Raw genomic sequence first — 18,881 nt, 5'->3', positions numbered from 1 at the left:
AAGTAGGCGATCGTCTTGCACTGAACGCTCACCAGCCGGCGCTCACACAGAAAGTCTATTTCACCGGCTCCTACGCGAGACCTACTCTTGGTCTTCTGCGAACCCGACTAGTAAAACTTGATTGGTTGAACGTACGGTTACCGACGTCAGTGCTTCACTGGATTCATCCACACCTCACATATCGAGCACACTGCTCATCTGCGAGCGATTCACGGCAAGTGGAGAAGCTCTCCTGGATGCCTTGGTCAGACACGACAACAGCCCTCTTAACCTCAAGGAGGTACTCGGTGACTGGCCAGCGGCACATCGACATGTTTCATACCATGTGGTCTCTTTCGTTAGAACTTTTGTGGAACAAACATCCTTTTAGACTCCTTGGTAGACAGGCTTCGCTACCATAAGCGCACTGGAGTAGCCGGCCCAAGGTAGAGTTGGGGCAACAACTCCATGTCTTTTTCTTTTCTCTAGCAAACAACCAACAAACCAAACAGCACTGCGACTGGTTTCAAGTTTAATTCTTTATATTACATGTGTTTCGTATTTACACTACCCGATCCGACATTTCTCGAACCTCCACATAACACATTCACAAGAGGCAGGCACGGACACATATTAAGGAACTCGTGTCCTGCCTCGGCTAACTCTCATTGTTTACGTCGTTTACACACGTTTGTATCTAAAATTGCTCTTGATGTCAACGGCCTTCCACTATACAAGCTGATGTTTTTTTTTTTAGGTGCATCAGATCGTTTAAAAAAAACGCTCTGTGAGCAGCTGTATGATAGCGGTGGGTATATCAACGTACGTGCTCGTCTCAAAATAAAAAACAAAAACAAAAACAAAATGGCTTTCAACGAGGATCGTCTTCCATTCTGCTATCTCACTACTTTGCACGAAATACCCTAATGAAAGAGCAAATTACTGAATGTTGGGTAATTAATCGCCTTGTAGTTACATACTCCGAGGGGATCACCTGGTCGAAAAATCCGACCGCAAAAACGGTAGGTTAGACTAGACTAGAAGTAGAAAGAAAAAAATGGTAACGATATCTATGCTGCTCTCATAGCTTTTTTAGCTGAAAAATCCGGTGCAGCAAAAAAATAACAAAGAAGATAAGAAAAAAAGGAAACACCCCGTGTATTACAATAGACTAGCTGAAGGAGATTGGTCAAGCAAGAATACTGAGAACAATGATGTAAATCTAATATCTAATCTGGAGAGCGTGTCTGCTCACAAAGACCCTGCAACAGCTTATCTTTTCAATGCCAGCTCCATGGAGATACATCTTAGAGGAGCTATCTCCCAATGATCACGAGAACCGGCATTACTGGCCATTCATACTCAACCTTATTCACAACGCACTTTCCATCTACGAGGATTAAGCTCAGGTAAACCACTTGTTTTACTGTATTATGTTACCGTAAATTATTGAGTTTTTTATCTCGTGTAACTCATTGGCACTGTTTCGAGAAATGACCTTTATACCTTCCAGGTTAGGCAAGTAACGCTGAACAGGAAGAATGAAGGTTTTACACGCAGTACTCGTGCTTGCCTTCGCAATGTTAGCGTGTGAGTATTTGCACTTGTTGTTCTTTTGTCGTACGGGGAAAGGTAATATCTCCAGTTATAGTATACTGTTACCGATTTCAGCAATTGCCATGTTGACCTCAGCTAACCTTATTCGCTAGTCACTGATAATTGTTCTTTTGAAATCGGCATTTGAGATAAGATAGTTTCGTGTACCTTTATCTGACAATACGTATACTACTTGAGCTCCTCATGTGGACTGTCTGTCTTGTCACTGTCCATCATGACCAGAGAGAAAGTTTACCCTTGTACAGATCATGATAAAATACATTTCATAACCCCATAGGGTGCGTAGATAAAATTACATTCCAGATGTTTTATCCTTTCGTCCACCAAAATGCATGGGGTTAGCTTACCTTCCATTAAGCAGCGTTTAGCTTGCAGATTTGCTTAACACTAGACATTGTAACATAAGGCGAGCTAATATTTGTCAGTCTATGTGATTTCTCTTTAGCTCTCTGCGGACGCATTGTATCCACTAAGGTTATGCTTGCCTTTATGCGACTCTAAGTACAACTCAAAGCACAACATCAAGAAAGTGCATGCAGTGCAGATGAGCGAGCGAATTCGCGAATTTCCCCATTCACCGTCATCAATTTTTCTGTTGTTGAGCGCAGTTGCTACTTAATTTGTAGCTCATTACATCAGGCTACACTGGTCAATATTAGAATCACTAAATAAGCTTCTCACGTCCGTTTGAGGCATGAAATGACAAGGTAATAGGTGAATAGTGAGACTAATACATTCAAGTCCTCGGTACTACAACGAGACGTGCCCATCCACGTCACTTCCGAAGTTACGTACGACAGTTAACATTCCGTAGACCCAGACGCCACACAGACACAACAGCCGCCACATTACTGACGCATGGACCCCTGGTGACGAGACGACGTCAGTGCACAAAGGCACGAAAGTTCATTTAAGTCAGTACTTAGCATACTTCCTCCATCGTTCTCTCTTACCGTACGTCTGCTTCAAGCATCGTCCTGACCGCCACCATCGTCATCATCGTCATCATCATGTAATTCCGGCATGAATTCCAGCGAAAGCGTCTGAAGGAGACCAGTGTCCAATAGAAAATGCAGGACAGAAAAAAGAGCTGGACGTGCACAAGAGGGACAAAGCGCGGTAGTTGGTACAAGTTCATATCGGCTCACTGCAGCAATAGACGCGGACAAGGAGTTAGAACATGGAAGAGACAAACCACCTGAGCTGGACGTGCTGCATGCAGTTAGGCCAGGAACATAGCACTGATGCCCCATTGACGTTATCGCACTCAAAGGATATAATGTTATAAAGTACACAACTCTGTGCAGTTTCGTAACAAGTGTCAATTCGACAAACTTTCAGGTAGTGTTCAATCTTCGATGTTAACAGCTGCAGGCAACCGTTGGTGAAAATTTTAACGCTAGAAAGCAGTATTCTTGTTCTTGTAAGTGTCCTCGCTATGGGAACTCACTGAAGAATTCCCGCGTTGGTGTCTTGCCGTAAGAGAACGGTGATGTAGAAAGGCACTATCTGTGTGTTTGTAATCATTAAAGGCTAACAATCACTGAAGGGTTGCTAGACACACACTTTCACGTTCAAGTCACAAGGAAACGTATGTCCATTACTAACGCTTTGACTCCTTCACATTCTCTATATTTTTACAGCATCATCGACAGTGGAACCTGAGTGAGTAGGGGCTTTATACCTATTATATATAGGAGCGTATATAAAATAAACATTTGAGTGGCTAAGTGTCATATTTGTAGGTCAACAACAGTAACATCACCTTCGTCAATCAATGTGACCACGTCTTCTCTCGGTATTCCAGGTAAGCCGTGATAACAAGTACTCATGAAAACTTTACCTTTGGTACTTCAGAGCCGCACACACCAGTACATCTTCATGAAGAATGTTTCTGTACAGTGTTCTAAAATTATAGTGTTTTGCTTATGAAACTATATGCGTATTTCTTATCGCCATATTCGATATCTTGTAATACCATCCACATAATGAAATTCTGTTTGGTGCCTCATCTTCGTCATTCGCCATCACGAAGACACAAGGAGTCGGGATGTCGTCTAGTCCAGCCAGTTGCCCTTTCCTCTTTCACCATCACCCTTTCAGTTTCCATTTCACAATCATCATCACCACCACCACCACCAGTCACCGCGGGCGATTTCAAACACAGGCTCTCTGTGACTACAAATGGCTAGCCACGTGACTGATGGCAGGTCGTCTCCATAGCTACGGCCGCAGAAGAATCGCCTTGACTGGCGGACTCTCAGTGACGTCAAGTCGTTGGAGCGATCAAGCCTTGTTTACTCTATGTGACGTTTCCTCTATTGCTATTACTTAACAACGCCTTGCTCGAGGCAAGGGTACACAAGCACGACTAAACTTCCGTATCTTTCCTATTATCTCTTTTTCTAACAATTTTTCTGTTCTGTGTCTTGAGGGAGAACCCTTCTGCAGATGAACATGGTGGTGAGGCGTGATTCCTGATGACGACTCTCATTCAAATTTATTATTTCAAATCATTCTCTCATTCAAATCATTATCATTTAAAGTTTGCATGTACCCTGCAATAGACACAGCTTCGTCGGCTGGAATGGTGTCCGACCCGCGGGTGTCTTTGTTTTTTCTTCTCAAAACATAGCTACAGGGTAGGCAATGCGTACTTGTATATACGCTGCGCTGGATGAACCACTAGTAATGGCATAGCATGCGAAATAATAATTTTGCCCCATGTTGTCATAAGGCGGAGTAGTCAAATGATACATTTAACATTGACAGAATGGCGTAAATGCAGGCTAGCTGGTGGATAAATTCCATGATAGGCAAGCCTGAGCGATGGGCAAGAAGTTTGTGTTTGTTTACGTGTTCTTGCCCATCGCTCAGGCTTGCCTAGCATGACATTTAACATGTACATACGTATGCACCGTTCCCCAGCCAACCTCACACCCAGCGCTTTTGCAGCCTCACCAAGCCAGCAAGGAGGAAAGCCATATACCAGGGAGGAAGCATACGGCTCGTGTGCCTTTCTTCTCTCTCACTTGGGCGGGAAACATTGTTCAACGTGCTCACCCGGCTAGACGGCGCTGCACTTTCAATATGGCGGCGTCCGCGGGAAAACGGTGTTAAACAGCGTTTTCCAGGTCATAGTGAGGCAGTCTTATTAGTTAGCCCATAGAGAAAAGTGGTAGTAGTTTGATTGTTGATAGGATTTCTATGTTACGCCGAACGTTGAACGGCTGCCTAGGGATTTGGACTACACTGTGTATAGGGAATGACTTTCTCGGATTAAACCCGATTCCTCCCAGTTATTCCCGCGAAAGTGACCTCCAACCAATTCGGGTTAAACCTGATTTCTCTCCGAATCCCAATCACTATGAAATCCTCAAGTGACGTTTCCACCGAAGACAGACAAAGGTCGCCACGTGTAAGAATGGGCCACTTACGCTCCCAGCAATACACCCATGTGTATCAGCACTGTCAGTGCCCTCGGGGATTAGCGCTGGTAGGTCACAAAAAAGAAAAGAACAAGAAGAAAGATTAGGAAAGGAATTAACCGATAAGAGGAGAAACAAAAACACCCGATGACACCCGGAGGCACAATTATCGCCCGATTTCTCCTGGAATTACATATTTAAAAATAACGTGAGATTTTCCCCCACCGAATCTGAGAAAGGCATTTAACCTGAAAAAAGTGACTCCATAATTGCGTATTGTGCCCAGAGTGTCTTAGATGCACTTAATCTGTCTTCCGTCTCGTGTCTTACCCATACGAACTCTTTCCTTTATGTCTTATAGATAACGCCCACGCTGCGGTAATTACGAAAATGAAAGACGCTGTGGATAAGAGGATCCAGTCGCTCAAGGACTATGTTGTAGAGAGTCAAGGAAGCATTCCAAAGGCGCCTCCTTTCGTGAAGGCCAGCTACCAACTCGGAGCTCTGGAGCTGAACAGGATCGGTCAACTCGTAACTAAAATAGGAAACACAGCTAAAACAACCGCGAGGAATGTGAAACGAAAGCTAGAAATCATGGTGAGTATTATGGACTAAACTGCCGTTAAGAAAGGCACTTCATTTACTGTGCCCGTTCAACTGTTGTAAGACTTTGCTGTCCCCAACTGTTTATTTCTATTCTATTATCAACCTCTCTTCGACCTTCTCTTCTCCGCTCTGCCGGCACCGCTCACTTACAATTCTCCCCCAGTTGAGCTTCATCTCTCCTGAGATGGTAGAGGAAAGGTAGAGGAAAGGAAAGGTAGAAAAAGGAAAGTAGGATTGACTTTTTGTGTGTTAATGATAGAAATGGACGCTCCTGTGTCGAGGAATACCTTAATGGGCTAGCCATTCACGATGACTTTGATGAACAAAAGATTAGTGTGAAGAAGAAAAACAGTCTCCTTTGGTATCGTCGGGTGGGACTGCGCACCCTCGTTTATTCGTTTAAATTCTCTCCGTGTGTAGTCTGGAGATTGTCGCTTGTCGCAGTATTCAGTTGGCCGGGACTAACACAGTCCTTTACTTGAGGCTTGTCTACTGGTTCCGTCCTTCGGAGGGGTGTCGCAGTTGTGCGGGGACGAACTGCAGTATCCGTGGGTCGTGAGGGGTGCTGTCGGGTGCTAAAATCCTTAAGGCAGTAAAAGGAGCCTCTCAACGGTTGTTGGCGCTCTCACCAAAACTTGCGTCTGCATGTTCTTTGGTAGTCCATGCACAACCAAATGAATAACTGCTGTGTCCGGAAGGTTCGGTTGGGCTATGTGAAGCAGTTTGCGTCTCTCGTAGAGATAGTCAAGGGTAGAGCCGGATCTGCGGGGTGGTAACTCAGAGGAACTCGTTTCTTTTTCAGGTAACTTTGTCAAAGTAACTTAAGCTAAGTACCAAGTTACTTTTAGTTCGCTTTTCACTCGCGTCCACATATTTTCTTGCTTTCTCTCCGGTTCTTTCATGGCATTTTATGCCATAAAACGTGATATTCAACCAATGACAGTATTCTATTCAGGAATTAAGAATCGCTGCTATTGAAATGAAGCTGAACCATTGGGATAAGACGCACAGCGTTCGAATTGCTGGACATCAAAGAAAACGATCTAAGCGTGTTGCACTCCTCCGCAGGCAACTCAAGGTCTAACTCAACTGTTCATGCGCGCTTGTTCAGCCCTATTTTGTGTCCGAAGTAACTTGGAAGTAACTCGTTCTCTTTTTTAAGTACCTCCGTAACTGCGAGTTACATTTCAGGCTGAAGAACTTTGTTATTAACTTAGTTACATTTTTCACACGGTAACCTAACTCGTAACGAGTTCTTTTTGACGGGTAACTTCTCAATCTATGGATTATTTCCATTGACCTGAAGTTAACTTGCTTTCAGGCTATTGTCCTCGGTCCGATCCGTTACAGCTCCGACAAGATTAAGAAGTACGCCGATGGCATTAGAAAATTTGGGAACACCACCGCTGAGGTTCAGGCTGTGAAGTTTGTGAGTGATATTGTTCGTGACTTTACCGGAACTCAAAAACCTTCGACGCACGATGAAGCTGTGCTCCAGGTTGCCGAACTCATTGGATCAGCAGGGGAAAGCATCAAGGACACGGCCCGCAGTCTCGGTCTTCTTTCAAAACTTGACGAATACCAGCTGACATCGAATGAAAAAAAGTTCGTGAGACGCATTGCGTCTGCCTTGGGTAGCAAGTAACGGCTAACGATATGGCTCGCATCTACAAGCTGGAAGCGGAGATCACATAATAAGCACAGAATGATCATTTTGTCAACACTACGAGACAGGAGACCCAAAGAACTGTTCCTGAGCTTAAATTTGACAAAATTTAGTTTCAAGGGAGTTTACGTGAGGTTCTTCCGTAAACATTCGTAATAAAAATATCACGACCTTATAGTCAATATTTAAAAAAAATTAAAAAGTGAGTCATGGCTTCTGCAGGAAGAAGTTCTGTAAATGAGGTTCTGTTTTGATATGATATGTGTACGAGAGATGTCCGGGTTGCCCCATTGTCAGATTCTTATTTAACTGTTAGTCTTGTATTTGTGAATAAAATAAAAGGAGTATTGATTCTTACACTTACTTGCGTGAAGGAAAATGAATTGCTTGAGTGCAATACATTGACATTTAGTGAGGTAAGTAGCGGAAACTAAATAAATAGTTGGCACCACTGCCAGCACTACACGCAAGTATCACTATTCACTATTCAGGGTACGTTATTCTCGACAAGTATTATTCATAGTAAACATTTTTCAATTTTTGATGTCCGTGCGGTAAGGGTTCCAGACAATCGAGGCATATTCTAGGACTGTCTGATTAGTGTGCTATAAGCACTTAGTTTCATTGATCGAGAAACCTCTGATAAAAAACACAACTCGCAAGAAACACAACGTCTTAAAGGCCTTACCAGAAATATAATCGTTATGCCTATCCGATTTGAGATTGGAGGAGATTATTAGACCCAATTACTTTACTTCTTTAACTGTCTGAATACATCTGGCACCAACTGAATATTGGAATCTCATTCGCTGTCTTTTATTCGTAAATTGGGATGCTACCGTTTTATCAAAATTAATTCCCATTTCCCACCTCAGACACCACTCTGAGAGGTTACAAAACGCCTCATTGAGAGCAAGTCGATCGGGTTTTGTACTAACACGTCTACGAATGACACAGTCATCTGAACAGCATTACAGTAATTGAGCTGCTTAAATCTGAGGCAACGTCGTTGATATAAATTAAAAACAACAATGGCCCCAAAACTGAGCCTTGAGATACATCAGATAATACATGCACAAACTCCCAGAGCGGTGTTCATTAATTTCAACATATTGCTTCCTGTTTGTCAGTTAAGCCTCAATCCAAGACACAAGACCGGGGGTAATGCCGATATAGCGCAACTTAAGCAGGAGCAGGTGATGTGGTACGCGGTAAAACGCCTTAGATAGATCTAAAAATATTGCGTCTACAGGTTTTCCCGCCCATTTTAGTCCAAGTGCCATCTTAATCTAGGTGCCGTCAGAAATAATCCAGGCGCCATTTAGTTCAATCCGGGCGCCATCTGAAAAAATCTAGATGGCAGTCAATTTAATCCGGGTGCCATCTGAATTAATAATCTAGGTGCCGTCAGAAATAATCCAGGCGCCATTTAGTTCAATCCGGCCACCACCTGAAAAAATCTAGATGGCAGTCAATTTAATCCGGGTGCCATCTGAATTAATCCGTAGTGTTTTTAAGCACTATAACCGTGTATTCATACGAAGGACATCCCCGCAGAATATTCACCAGACATGTAGTCATGTTCAAGTAGTTTGCAACACGTGCCGATAAGTGATATAGGACGGTAATTAGTAGCTAAGAGCTTATCCTCGGTCTTGTGTACCGGTATCACTTTGGACACCAACCAGTCCTCAGGTATGCGGTGAGAATCGCGTATATATAATATAAGTAAACGCGACAACGAGACCACCTTGACGTCACTGGTTGACCATTGACGTCACTCCTAACAGGAGGAGCGAGAGGGGGACGGTCTGGGGAGAAAGGGAGGGACTTATGTTGCACTATACAGCATCAGGTGTCTGTGTGTGTGTGATTTATTTTCACATTATTGCATCGATGTTCTAACAGTACATATTGCTTACTCCCCATTTTACTACCCAACTTATTTATTGCTCAACGCCCATTTTAGCGTCGGTCAACAGCTGTCTAGAGCGAGCCAGACGACGATAAGAAAACGTGGAAGCATGACGCAAACTGCATGTGCCCAGCCGTCAGTTGGGGTGCTAGGTCGAGAGATACGGGATTCGGGGGATCGTGGCGCCTTGTATTGTGATAATATTGTGTTATTAATACGCGGAATGAATAGGCCAACGCCAACAGAACGAGGAGGCAGAGAGATACGACAACCGAGAGATATAAACTATTCTAAAGTGAAAACATTTCTTAGGAACCGTCACATGGTTCTCTGGACAGTGGAGTGATTCTAAGTAGATAACATTGTTCACACGTTCAGGAATTACCAGGTAAGCAGCCGCGCCTCCCCGTACTTTAATTTGCCGCTGGCAATATATATAGCAGCGCAGTTTCACCCGCTGGAGGCAACTGGACAAGATTCTGTGAAGACAGTACAGGTCCTGCAGAAGCGACCTTAAGATGACATCGAAGACAACACTCATTGCATGTCTTGCGCTCCTATTGGCGGCCGTTGCACAATGTGAGTGGATACTATTGCTTTTCTGTCGTGTCTTGATGGAACCTTTCTGAGGTCCATGTGATTGACTGGTCCACTAATTACCACGTGACCTAAAATCTGCATGAGAGCGAATAGTCTTCGTCGCCGAATGCATGAACTTGGGAAATGACTTGTCATTCCTACCAGTCAGTTTTTAACGAATTGCTCCGCATTCAAAAGCACGCCTCGGCGTAGGTGCCTTAAAGGAGCTGTGAACTGTACCAGGCGAGCCCGCCGACTGTGTCGGCTCCAAACAGGGCGATTTGAGCGTGTTTTCTGTGACACCTTCCGCATAGGTGAATTTCATAGGTGCGTATATTCAGCACATAGCATGTTCCTAGCCAACCATCTTTCCGAATGACAGTGTTCTCGCCCATGATTTGCTGATAACGAGAGACGGAGCCTATTATGTATCTATTATGCCCGGCTACAAAATGGGCTAGGCCTCCCGTTTTTAACAAATCAGAGACGAGAACGTTGTCATTCGGGATCATGGTTGGCTAGGAGCGTGCGTGCCATGTAGTGAAGTTCACCATGCGTCACCCAGGGCGTCAGTCGTGACGTTGCCCACATACGTGAGGCCGACAACGGCAAGCCCTTTCACCATCACCACCACCACCATCACCATGCGGAACGACTTTCAAAAACTCGCGGCCTCGTGCGCTTTCTTCAAGAAACGGGCCTCGCAGAAAGACCACTCTAGTGCACCTCTCACCTACAGTGTGCCTCCGTCCCATCAGTATCGGTCACCTTGCCTATGCATCACTTTGAAGTCCGATATATTACGGTTGACGGTTTGCTTCAAAGTATTTTCATCCATGCACACGCATTATGTACCTGGGACTCTTAGAACAGCGCGTGAAATGCAGTCCCCACTCTGTGACATTCATTTACTCCTGTGCATTTACTCCCGAAAGGGATTATTTTTTGTGACAACGCATTAGTCCCCAAAAGGAGTAAAAGTACTCCTTTTTCCCTTAGAGTGATAGGTAAACAGCGTCTCTTGTAGTAAAACTCGTTTTTCTTCTGCATTTTTAAATTATTTAATTTGTACCTTTAAAACACAGCGAATGGAACAACAAATAAATCATGACTATGACCGATCGCAGTTGTCTCGTGACGTAAACCCCAATTATTATTATTAGTGACTATGACCAGGGGTGATTCACCACTAGAGAGGAGCAGTACTCTACCCCATTATGCGCGAAACATTAGATGTCAGATATGAAGCTACTTTTAGCACCTGAAGATCTGCCCTTTTACTTCAGTTGTTGTCAAACTTTGTCAACCATGTGGGCTACATCAGCCCTATAGGATGTTTTGACTGACAGCTAATTGAGAATGTCTCCTGTTTCTATTTATTGCAGGTGCAGTTGTGTCGTAAGTATCCATGAACCCTCATATTATATTCATAGTCGAGTCAGCGCTTTCGTGTGGTTGAAACATTTTATGCCGTATATTCCCAACGGAGAGGGAGTCTTCAATGTGGCTTCCGTGCTTTCTTCAACCACTATCACCATCATCAACGCATTAGAAAGGACTATCGCGTGCGGAAACCCACCTATGTATCAGATGCTACCACGTTCGGCACTGATCGACAACCTAGTTGGCTAATTTCGTCGTCCGAGATACGCGTATAAATTACTGTAGAAGTGGTTTTTTCCGCGTGGAAAATATTTTCGCGTTTTCGAGCAGAGCTGCTTTGAGGATTGATTCGCGAGAACTTAAATTCGCGACACAGGTTTCCGGGAGTGCTTTGCTCTTGCATATCGTGCCGCCGTCAATACTCGGGCATATTTGGGCACGTACTAAGACATCCGTTGTTAACGTGGATTGCGGCATTCTAGGTCTATTCCTTTCTTCTCCTCACAGAGATGGGAGGAAAGGCCCTGTCAAATGGCCTTTAGGGACCCTGTAGGAGGCCATAGTACTGGCCGTGTGCAAGTTAGCCAGTTTATTTTAGCAGTTCTTATTATTAATTATCCCTCGGGGCACTGACCAGTTCGGTTGAGATGTAGTAGTATCAAGCTGGTTTTGAGAATGCGGGGAAAGGCATGTTCTGGCTTCGTGGTATAGTGGTATATTGCATGTATAGTGCAAAGCGTTTATAGGAGTAACAAAAGCATGATGAATTTTCATTTCTTTTCATCTTGCCTGATGGGATAAAACAATCTTCTGCGCTTGCTTAAACTGCCTACGCTACATGGAGTAGAAAGGGTCAGGTAGTCGCGGTATAGCGTCGAACGCCGAACGATTTTCGCCCTCATATGGCCAGAGTTATTCGCGGGAACTTAAATTCGCGATTTTGGAGGTGTGCGCGAAAAACGCGAAAAATAATTCCACGCGAAAAAAACCACTCCTACAGTAGGTAAAGGCGACAACAAGACCAGCATGACGTCACTCTATAGCAGGAGGAGTGAGAGGGCGGCGGTTAGAGGAGAAAGGGAAGCGCCGTGCGGACAGTCACGACATCCCCCTTTTCAATGTCATGTTCTGATTGGTGGTGGAGGAGTGATATTTTCGCCTTTTTTCATAAAGGAAATTCCGACACACTCTGAACATGGGGCGTCTGCTTGTCATGCGTTCGGTTGAATAGCAGGCACAGCACGCGCCACTATCTCGCGTGAAATTTTCGATACCTTGGTGACCCGCCAACGAGGAACAAAATGATACCTCAGTTTCGAAATCGTATAGAACGGTCTTTAAGAACGCCCCCATTTAAGAACACAACGCGACTATGCCGCGCAGCCGTCACACATGGCAGACACGCTCGATAGGGAAGCTAATGTCCCGAGCTTGAAAGGAGGCACAATTTTGTCGGAAACGAACCTTAAAGGTACTGTAAAGCAGTAGACAAGCATGATATGCCGCTGACGTGGCGAGAGGCTTCGCTGCTTCTAAATACCATATGCGGGACCATACGACCGACAACGCGCAATAAATATTTTTAATTTGTCATGAAATATGCGGCGTAGCAGAGCCGTATATTAAAAGGGAGTCTGGCCATTAATGGGTCATGCCTATACCTGAAGATCCACCCACTTTTTCAGCTTTCCGACCAATGAAGTCTTGAAATATGAAGCACTATCAATCAGCTTATCCCCACTAAATGCCCCCTTATCCAACATGGGCAGCGCCTATTTGGGTGGCAAATGGATTGGATGGGATTGACATGGATGCATCTCGTAATCTGCAAAAGTAGTGGATTGTTGGTGCAAATTTGATGAGCGCCACCTAGGGAGCGTAAGGCACGTCAGGAATTGTCGTCTGCTTCCGTCGTTGTACCGCTGCCGGCGGCTGGGACACATTCTGTTGTCGGTATGATTTTTAAACAAATCCACATGAATAGTTGGAATATAAGAGGCAAGAATGTTTATATCTATGAAATCCAGCAATTAAATATAAGATTGTACAGCACAGCGCCGTTTTTCTTATGGTTCCGTTGTGATCGCCGTGCTCACTAGGCCTAACACCGGCGACAAAACGTATTATTTTCAGTTAGATATCGATGGATGAGCATAAGTTGAAACTGATTTCCGAGAAACTTATATTAGGATGTACATTTGCAGCGTAAAATCAGGATAGTCTGTGAAAATTTTTTGTCACGAAATCCCCGCTTCACTGTGTTTGTTTTCGTCGCCGTTTTAGGTGGCAGTATGGTGTCATGGCGACCGCCTTGGTAAAAAGCAAACCAATCAGAGGAGCGAAACTGTGATTGACAGGTCGAGCCTCTTTTTGTGACTCCTCCCAATGGCCAGACTCCCTTTTAATATATGGCTCTGCGGCGTAGTGGAGTGGTGCGACGCCTGGTGTCAAACAACCACCTGTACAACGGGCAACACTGAGGATTGGTATTACACATCATTACATCGGAACTTCGTTATTTTAGTAACCATATTATTAGTTTTCCTGTTTACCTATGCATTGTGAAACAGCTGTTAACAGTGTTTTTTGCGAAGTAACCCAGGGCTGGCCGCTGCTCGATGGTGGCTGTCCCTACTTCTCTGCTGCGCCTGCGCGCTCCTTCTGTTCGCGGCCTTTTTCAAACGAATAAACTCTCTCTGTGAACCTCTGTGAACAAACAAGTCCCGGCTTCTTGAACGTCTGACACATTTTTTTCAACGGCTCAGCATTTCATTTCAGTTCGTTTATCCTCAGATGTGGATCGTTGTGTGGATTGCAGGGGCGGATTTTATGGTGGATTGTTATGTCGGGCCCAGTGTTGTACGCATGCAATGTGGTTGCCGCTGTATGTATCAGGAGTATGGATTCATTTCGAATACCTAGTACAGTGTTGCCCGTAATCTTTAATTGTAATTTTCTAATTAATTGCACCGTCGATGGGGATGAAACTTGCGCAGTTTTTGTCCTGGTGGCTTGGACTATCGAATAGTCGCAGTAAATGACATTTGATCGGTGCTGCTTTACAGTAGCTCTAAGAACCGGGCTAAACAGCCCTTTGTTGTTGCCGATCGGCAGCAGTAACCTGTGTGAGAGCAAAGATGGAGTGGACACGATCAATCCATCAGTCCAATCAATTCTTGTCAGCCACTTGAAGAGCTTGTTGATAGCTGAAAATGTGTGTTTAGGAAAATGTATAGGCTTAGTAGACGGCACACTGGATTGCTCGTTCAACAGTTTCGCTCACCAGCGAGTTGTCTAACAAGCGCTGAATGGTAGCACACAGGGCGCAATGTTTAACGTCCTGACAACGCTGCCGCTGCATTGTTGCAACAACACGGAAGCTGAGGGCCAATACCACAGTTGTTAAAACATGTGTAGTGTATGCGCGATCCTGATTTTAATTCAACGTTGTTGACACGTGTTCCAGGCCACGTCTCGAAGAAGACAGAGGTGGTAAGAACCTTTTTGTTTGTCAGTGTTTTCTGCTTTCTCGAGCGCGTGCACGTACGTGCACGTGCGAACACACTGCAAAGACGCAACTATTTCTAAAGAATATTTAACTTTACTTTGAAAACAGAAGAGAAGGGGTTTGCGGCTGCTGTAGTGGAACACATCGCTGAGGAGAAAACGAAAGAAGTTGGCGTACTGGCACAAAGAACAGGATTCGTGCTGAGCCAGCTAGGTAGTGACTTGGAACAACTTGCACAGGAGGAGAGAAGTGTAAGTGCATAGCCTGCTTAACATAATAAATATTGCGCTTATCTGTGTAATAGGATTATGTTTGACTTCCTACAGCTACAGTAAAAAAGGGAAAAAAAACAAGCAATACGTCCGCGTGATTGAAAAATCACATGCCAGTTGATGTCGAAACATATGTGTGGCTTAAAAGCGTTGTGACATTTCGATTGATGGGAGTCATTAGATCATGAACGCATTGTACTCCACGCCGGAGTATCAAGGAAAAATATTTTCCCGCGTGTTGCAGTTGGCGATGCAGAAGCCCTTGAGCCAGGGTCGGGGTGTGGACCTCCGGTGGGACAAGCGTGAAATTTTTGCCCCTCCCCGCATTCTTGCTGCCCGAACTGTGTCTTTCTGGCCCCGCTTTCAGAGGGTTCAGGAGAGGGCAATTAGACCCCCCCCCCCCCCGCGTAGACGAAGGCCCTGACTTGAGCAAGAGAACAAACTTGCAGAAACTTACTTGAAGTTGAATAAACTTACACCTCGAGCTCTTACGTCAGAAGAGCCAGGTCTTCCCCATTGGTTCTCGAAAGCACGTGATCACCGTCGTCCTCACCACACTGAAGAAGATGCCTGCCGTCATGCAGGAACCGGGCGGCTTCCAATATTGGGGGCACTGATTTTCTACGCGTCTATTACCCCATTTGCTGTAGTAAGGCCTTAGTACGCGCATGCGCATGCTAAGTCTCATAGCACAAAACACTAAGCAACAGACTCGAGTAAGATTTAAACGGCGCCAGTCAAGAACGAATTTAAGCCACCGTCTACAAGTTCAGGGGTAATCTCTGAATATTAATCTATCATCAGTCCTCTTACGTCACAATTTTCTCCCCAATCGCGCTCATAGTTTTTGAGGATATTAAATTCGCAAGTTATGGACAACACTGTGTCCAAGTGGCCACGCGAACTGGGCATTGCTCGTCAAGTACAAAACTACATTGCATGCGGACAACGGTGGATCTAAAACACGAAAGAAGTTGGCTACGTGTCGGCTGCGTAGCCATCAGAAGCTGCAAGTCAGTCGGGAACATCGGTCACTGTTGCATGACGAATTGGGGATTATATTTTATTTTTTGAAGAAGGAGGAACCAGAGACACGGAGGAGATTGGGAGGGGAGATTGGGAGGAGACTCTGGCTATTTCTACAGATTCACAAAGCATTCTTCGCCAGGTCACTTTTTCCTTACGCAAAACAGAGGTTTCCGCGAAGAGGGCTTCACAGTTGTTACATTCCCGGAGATGTTGAACTAATTCAACAGTGAAGCCCTCTTCGCGGAAACCTCTGTTTTGCGTAAGGAAAAAGTGACCTGGCGAAGAATGCTTTGTGAATCTCTAGAGATAGCCACACGAGGCAATTGTGTTAGTCAACCCTCTCTCATTCCTCTTCCTCCCCTTTGGAGGTTTTTGAATATATAGTGGGTTGTTGTCAATAAAATCTTTGCTGTGTTTGAGAATTGTTGTGTCCGTCCCAATCTCCTCCGTGTCTCTGGTTCCTTCTTCTTCAAGTATGCACCAGCTTGTCAGCGTCCTCTCTCTTTTATCAGTCATATTTTATTTTATTTTATTTACCTCAATTTTGTGAGGAAATTATAAACAGTACGTGTTTTCTGTCACATTTCTATCTCGTTACGCTAGGTTTACAAGCAGTAAGATGTTAAACTACGCCATAAACAGAAACGGTCTTCCTGCTGCCTTCCGGTACGTTTAACAGCTCTGCACCTAAGGTATTCGGGACCGTAGCGTACTTCCATTTAGGCGATCAAGATCAAGTGAATTGTGGGGCATGAATGCGACATGGTAGACATATTGCTCGTATTCGATCCCCACGGAGGCTTCTACCGCATTCAATGTACTACTCGGTACAGAAGCCCTCGTCTCGGTTCCTTTCGAGCAATCCTTCTAGCTGATGATTCGATGACTATGCGTTTGGATTGTCATCTTATTTTCACGTTTCTGTAGGCTGCCACATACGGATTTTGGAAAAACCTTGGAAAGAAAATAAAACGCGCTTTCAAGAAATCGTGGCCATCGTTGAAAAAAACCGTCCTAAAAGTAGCGGCAGGAGTCCTAAAAGAGAAGCTTGCAGAGTATCTGTCATCCCAGTCGCTCAGAGAAGAAAACTTCGGCGACCTCGTATCGTCACTGGGCAGGAGCGTCCGTAACCTGGGCGACGACCTCACGCGCGAGGGCGTACAGATTCTTGACGGTGTTGCTCTGGACGGAAAACTCACTGAAGCCGAACAGGAATTCGTCTCCACTGCTGTTCAAGCATTCAAGAAAGAATGAATCGTCGTTAAACGCAACAGCTTATTGTAACATATATGTAAGATAGATGCTTTTTCTGTAATATACACGCGCATTAAAAAAATAAAATAACACTGCTGTGTGGATGTGCCACTTTTTGGAAAAGAAAAAGAGAGAACGTTACACCTGTACAGTAGCTACTGCAATAACTGACAGTTTCGTAATGAGCGTCAATCAGGCAAACGCTCTCGGAGGGATGGGGGGAGGGGGGTAGTGTTTGGCGTGCCTGTTTAGCACCTGCCGCGATATGCGGTGTTAAGCGATTTCTACGAAGCGATAAGACGGTGTTTACGATTTCGCGATGCAGGAGCACCATTGAAATAAGGATCTTCGAATTTTAACAAAATCTTAGTCTTTTCCAGGCGAGCGTCAATGCAAACCATTCAAAGTGAAAAATTTGAAAGTATAGTTTCTCTTTTTGCTGAGGCAGAAGTGCAAGATTGTGGCCCAGGCACGCATGAAACCAAAATACACCGTAAAATCTGCATTTGTCATTTGTAGGTCTGCCCACAAACTGCCTATTGTAAAAGAAAGTAATACAAAAACAGCAATGCACACAGTAAAGACAGGAAAAAAGGATTGAAAATATAAAAAAGCACAACCCTTGTGGACGTAGGCCACATGTAGGCACACATGTCCCCATGTTGGCCACACACTGGAGCCCGGGTCTTGAGTCTGCAAAGTTGACCCAGGACTGAGCTGGGCTGGCTAATATTTTTTGCATTGCAAAAAGAATGGCGTAGATCTCAGCACACGTAGACGACGTTCTGTGCGAAAGATGGTAACCACAGGAGACCGACTGATACAACGACAGTGTAGCGAGTAAGGAAAAAGGGAGAAGTTATTTATTTAGAGGTCGTCAGGACTAAGGGGTGACAATGGTTGCTTGGAGCTTTTGCACGCGTCTAAAATGACGTCAGAATCAAGAGGGCCCGCCACCTGCAGGCTGCCAGTGACGGCCGCCAGGTGGCGGGGCCCCTTGATTCCGGCGCCATTCGAAATCCAAGTGACAGTTGACGTTAATGTCATCTTTCCTGCCCGTGGGGCATGGGTATGAGCCGAATGCATCGCCGATTAAATCGTCTTGCTTTAACAATGCGAACAGTTCCCATCCTTTCTGGATGCTACGGGGTACCAAATGGTACTTATAGTGCACTATACTACATCAATGCACTAACAGCACTTATTGCTTTCTTATTGATCCATTTTTGCTTTCGTGCAAGCTACTCGCCTAATGGAAGACCTCTAAACAGAACTCCGACCTGACTTCCCCCCTCCCCCCCATTCACGCTCACCATTAATTCATCCTCTCATATTAACCTCTTTGAAGAAGGGTATGGTCCTGCAGCTACACGGGGAAACATCCCATGTCATTATGAACTTTCTAGCAATTATTGCTTACTGAGTACCTATGTTATTTACAGCTCAACGCCCACATTAGAGCCGGTCAACAGATCTCTGCTGTTCACAGTTAATTACATACAACTATAAGAACCTCCCGCTATTGCAATGACGGTTCTCATGTATAGGAATATTAGACTTTTTATAATAAAACCTGAAATCTCGATTGTAATCATATTGATTAAGAATATCTTCTTCGTAGTGATATAGATTTTATTTCCTCTTG

General features: G+C 44.7%; 2 protein-coding genes across 4 annotated transcripts; both read left to right on the top strand.

Moving 5' to 3' along the window:
• The first annotated feature begins 1,284 nt into the window (after positions 1-1,284).
• Positions 1,285-7,655, top strand: LOC135367144 (uncharacterized). Its single transcript, XM_064600261.1, has 6 exons — positions 1,285-1,388; positions 1,493-1,569; positions 3,240-3,261; positions 3,342-3,403; positions 5,386-5,621; positions 6,952-7,655. The coding sequence occupies exons 2-6, from the start codon at positions 1,521-1,523 to the stop codon at positions 7,273-7,275; spliced, it is 693 nt and encodes a 230-aa protein (XP_064456331.1). The 5' UTR covers positions 1,285-1,388; positions 1,493-1,520; the 3' UTR covers positions 7,276-7,655.
• A 1,825-nt stretch (positions 7,656-9,480) lies between these two features.
• LOC135367142 (uncharacterized) lies at positions 9,481-17,328 on the top strand. 3 transcript variants are annotated; one of them, XM_064600260.1, is made up of 6 exons: positions 9,481-9,599; positions 9,660-9,790; positions 11,176-11,188; positions 14,640-14,665; positions 14,790-14,932; positions 16,910-17,328. In XM_064600260.1, the coding sequence occupies exons 2-6, from the start codon at positions 9,730-9,732 to the stop codon at positions 17,234-17,236; spliced, it is 570 nt and encodes a 189-aa protein (XP_064456330.1). In that variant the 5' UTR covers positions 9,481-9,599; positions 9,660-9,729; the 3' UTR covers positions 17,237-17,328. The 3 variants fall into 3 exon arrangements, with proteins under 3 accessions (XP_064456330.1, XP_064456329.1, XP_064456328.1); XM_064600259.1 differs by having other exon boundaries at positions 9,655-9,790; XM_064600258.1 differs by having other exon boundaries at positions 9,652-9,790.
• Positions 17,329-18,881: the final 1,553 nt, after the last annotated feature.

This window comes from Ornithodoros turicata, chromosome 8 (assembly GCF_037126465.1).
Source record: "Ornithodoros turicata isolate Travis chromosome 8, ASM3712646v1, whole genome shotgun sequence".
Lineage (NCBI taxonomy): Eukaryota > Metazoa > Arthropoda > Arachnida > Ixodida > Argasidae > Ornithodoros > Ornithodoros turicata.
The sequence above is the reverse complement of the archived record's forward strand: the minus strand, read 5'-3'. Positions and strand labels throughout refer to the sequence as shown.

What these genes read in the sequence shown, in the direction of transcription:
- LOC135367144 (XM_064600261.1), top strand. Translation starts at nt 1,521, where the DNA reads ATGAAGGTTTTACACGCAGTACTCGTGCTTGCCTTCGCAATGTTAGCG. An exon ending in TCATCGACAGTGGAACCTGA is followed by an intron (nt 3,262 to 3,341) that starts GTGAGTAGGGGC and finishes TCATATTTGTAG; the next exon opens with GTCAACAACAGTAACATCAC. An exon ending in GTCTTCTCTCGGTATTCCAG is followed by an intron (nt 3,404 to 5,385) that starts GTAAGCCGTGAT and finishes TATGTCTTATAG; the next exon opens with ATAACGCCCACGCTGCGGTA.
- LOC135367142 (XM_064600260.1), top strand. Translation starts at nt 9,730, where the DNA reads ATGACATCGAAGACAACACTCATTGCATGTCTTGCGCTCCTATTGGCG. An exon ending in TCTCGAAGAAGACAGAGGTG is followed by an intron (nt 14,666 to 14,789) that starts GTAAGAACCTTT and finishes CTTTGAAAACAG; the next exon opens with AAGAGAAGGGGTTTGCGGCT. An exon ending in TTGCACAGGAGGAGAGAAGT is followed by an intron (nt 14,933 to 16,909) that starts GTAAGTGCATAG and finishes ACGTTTCTGTAG; the next exon opens with GCTGCCACATACGGATTTTG.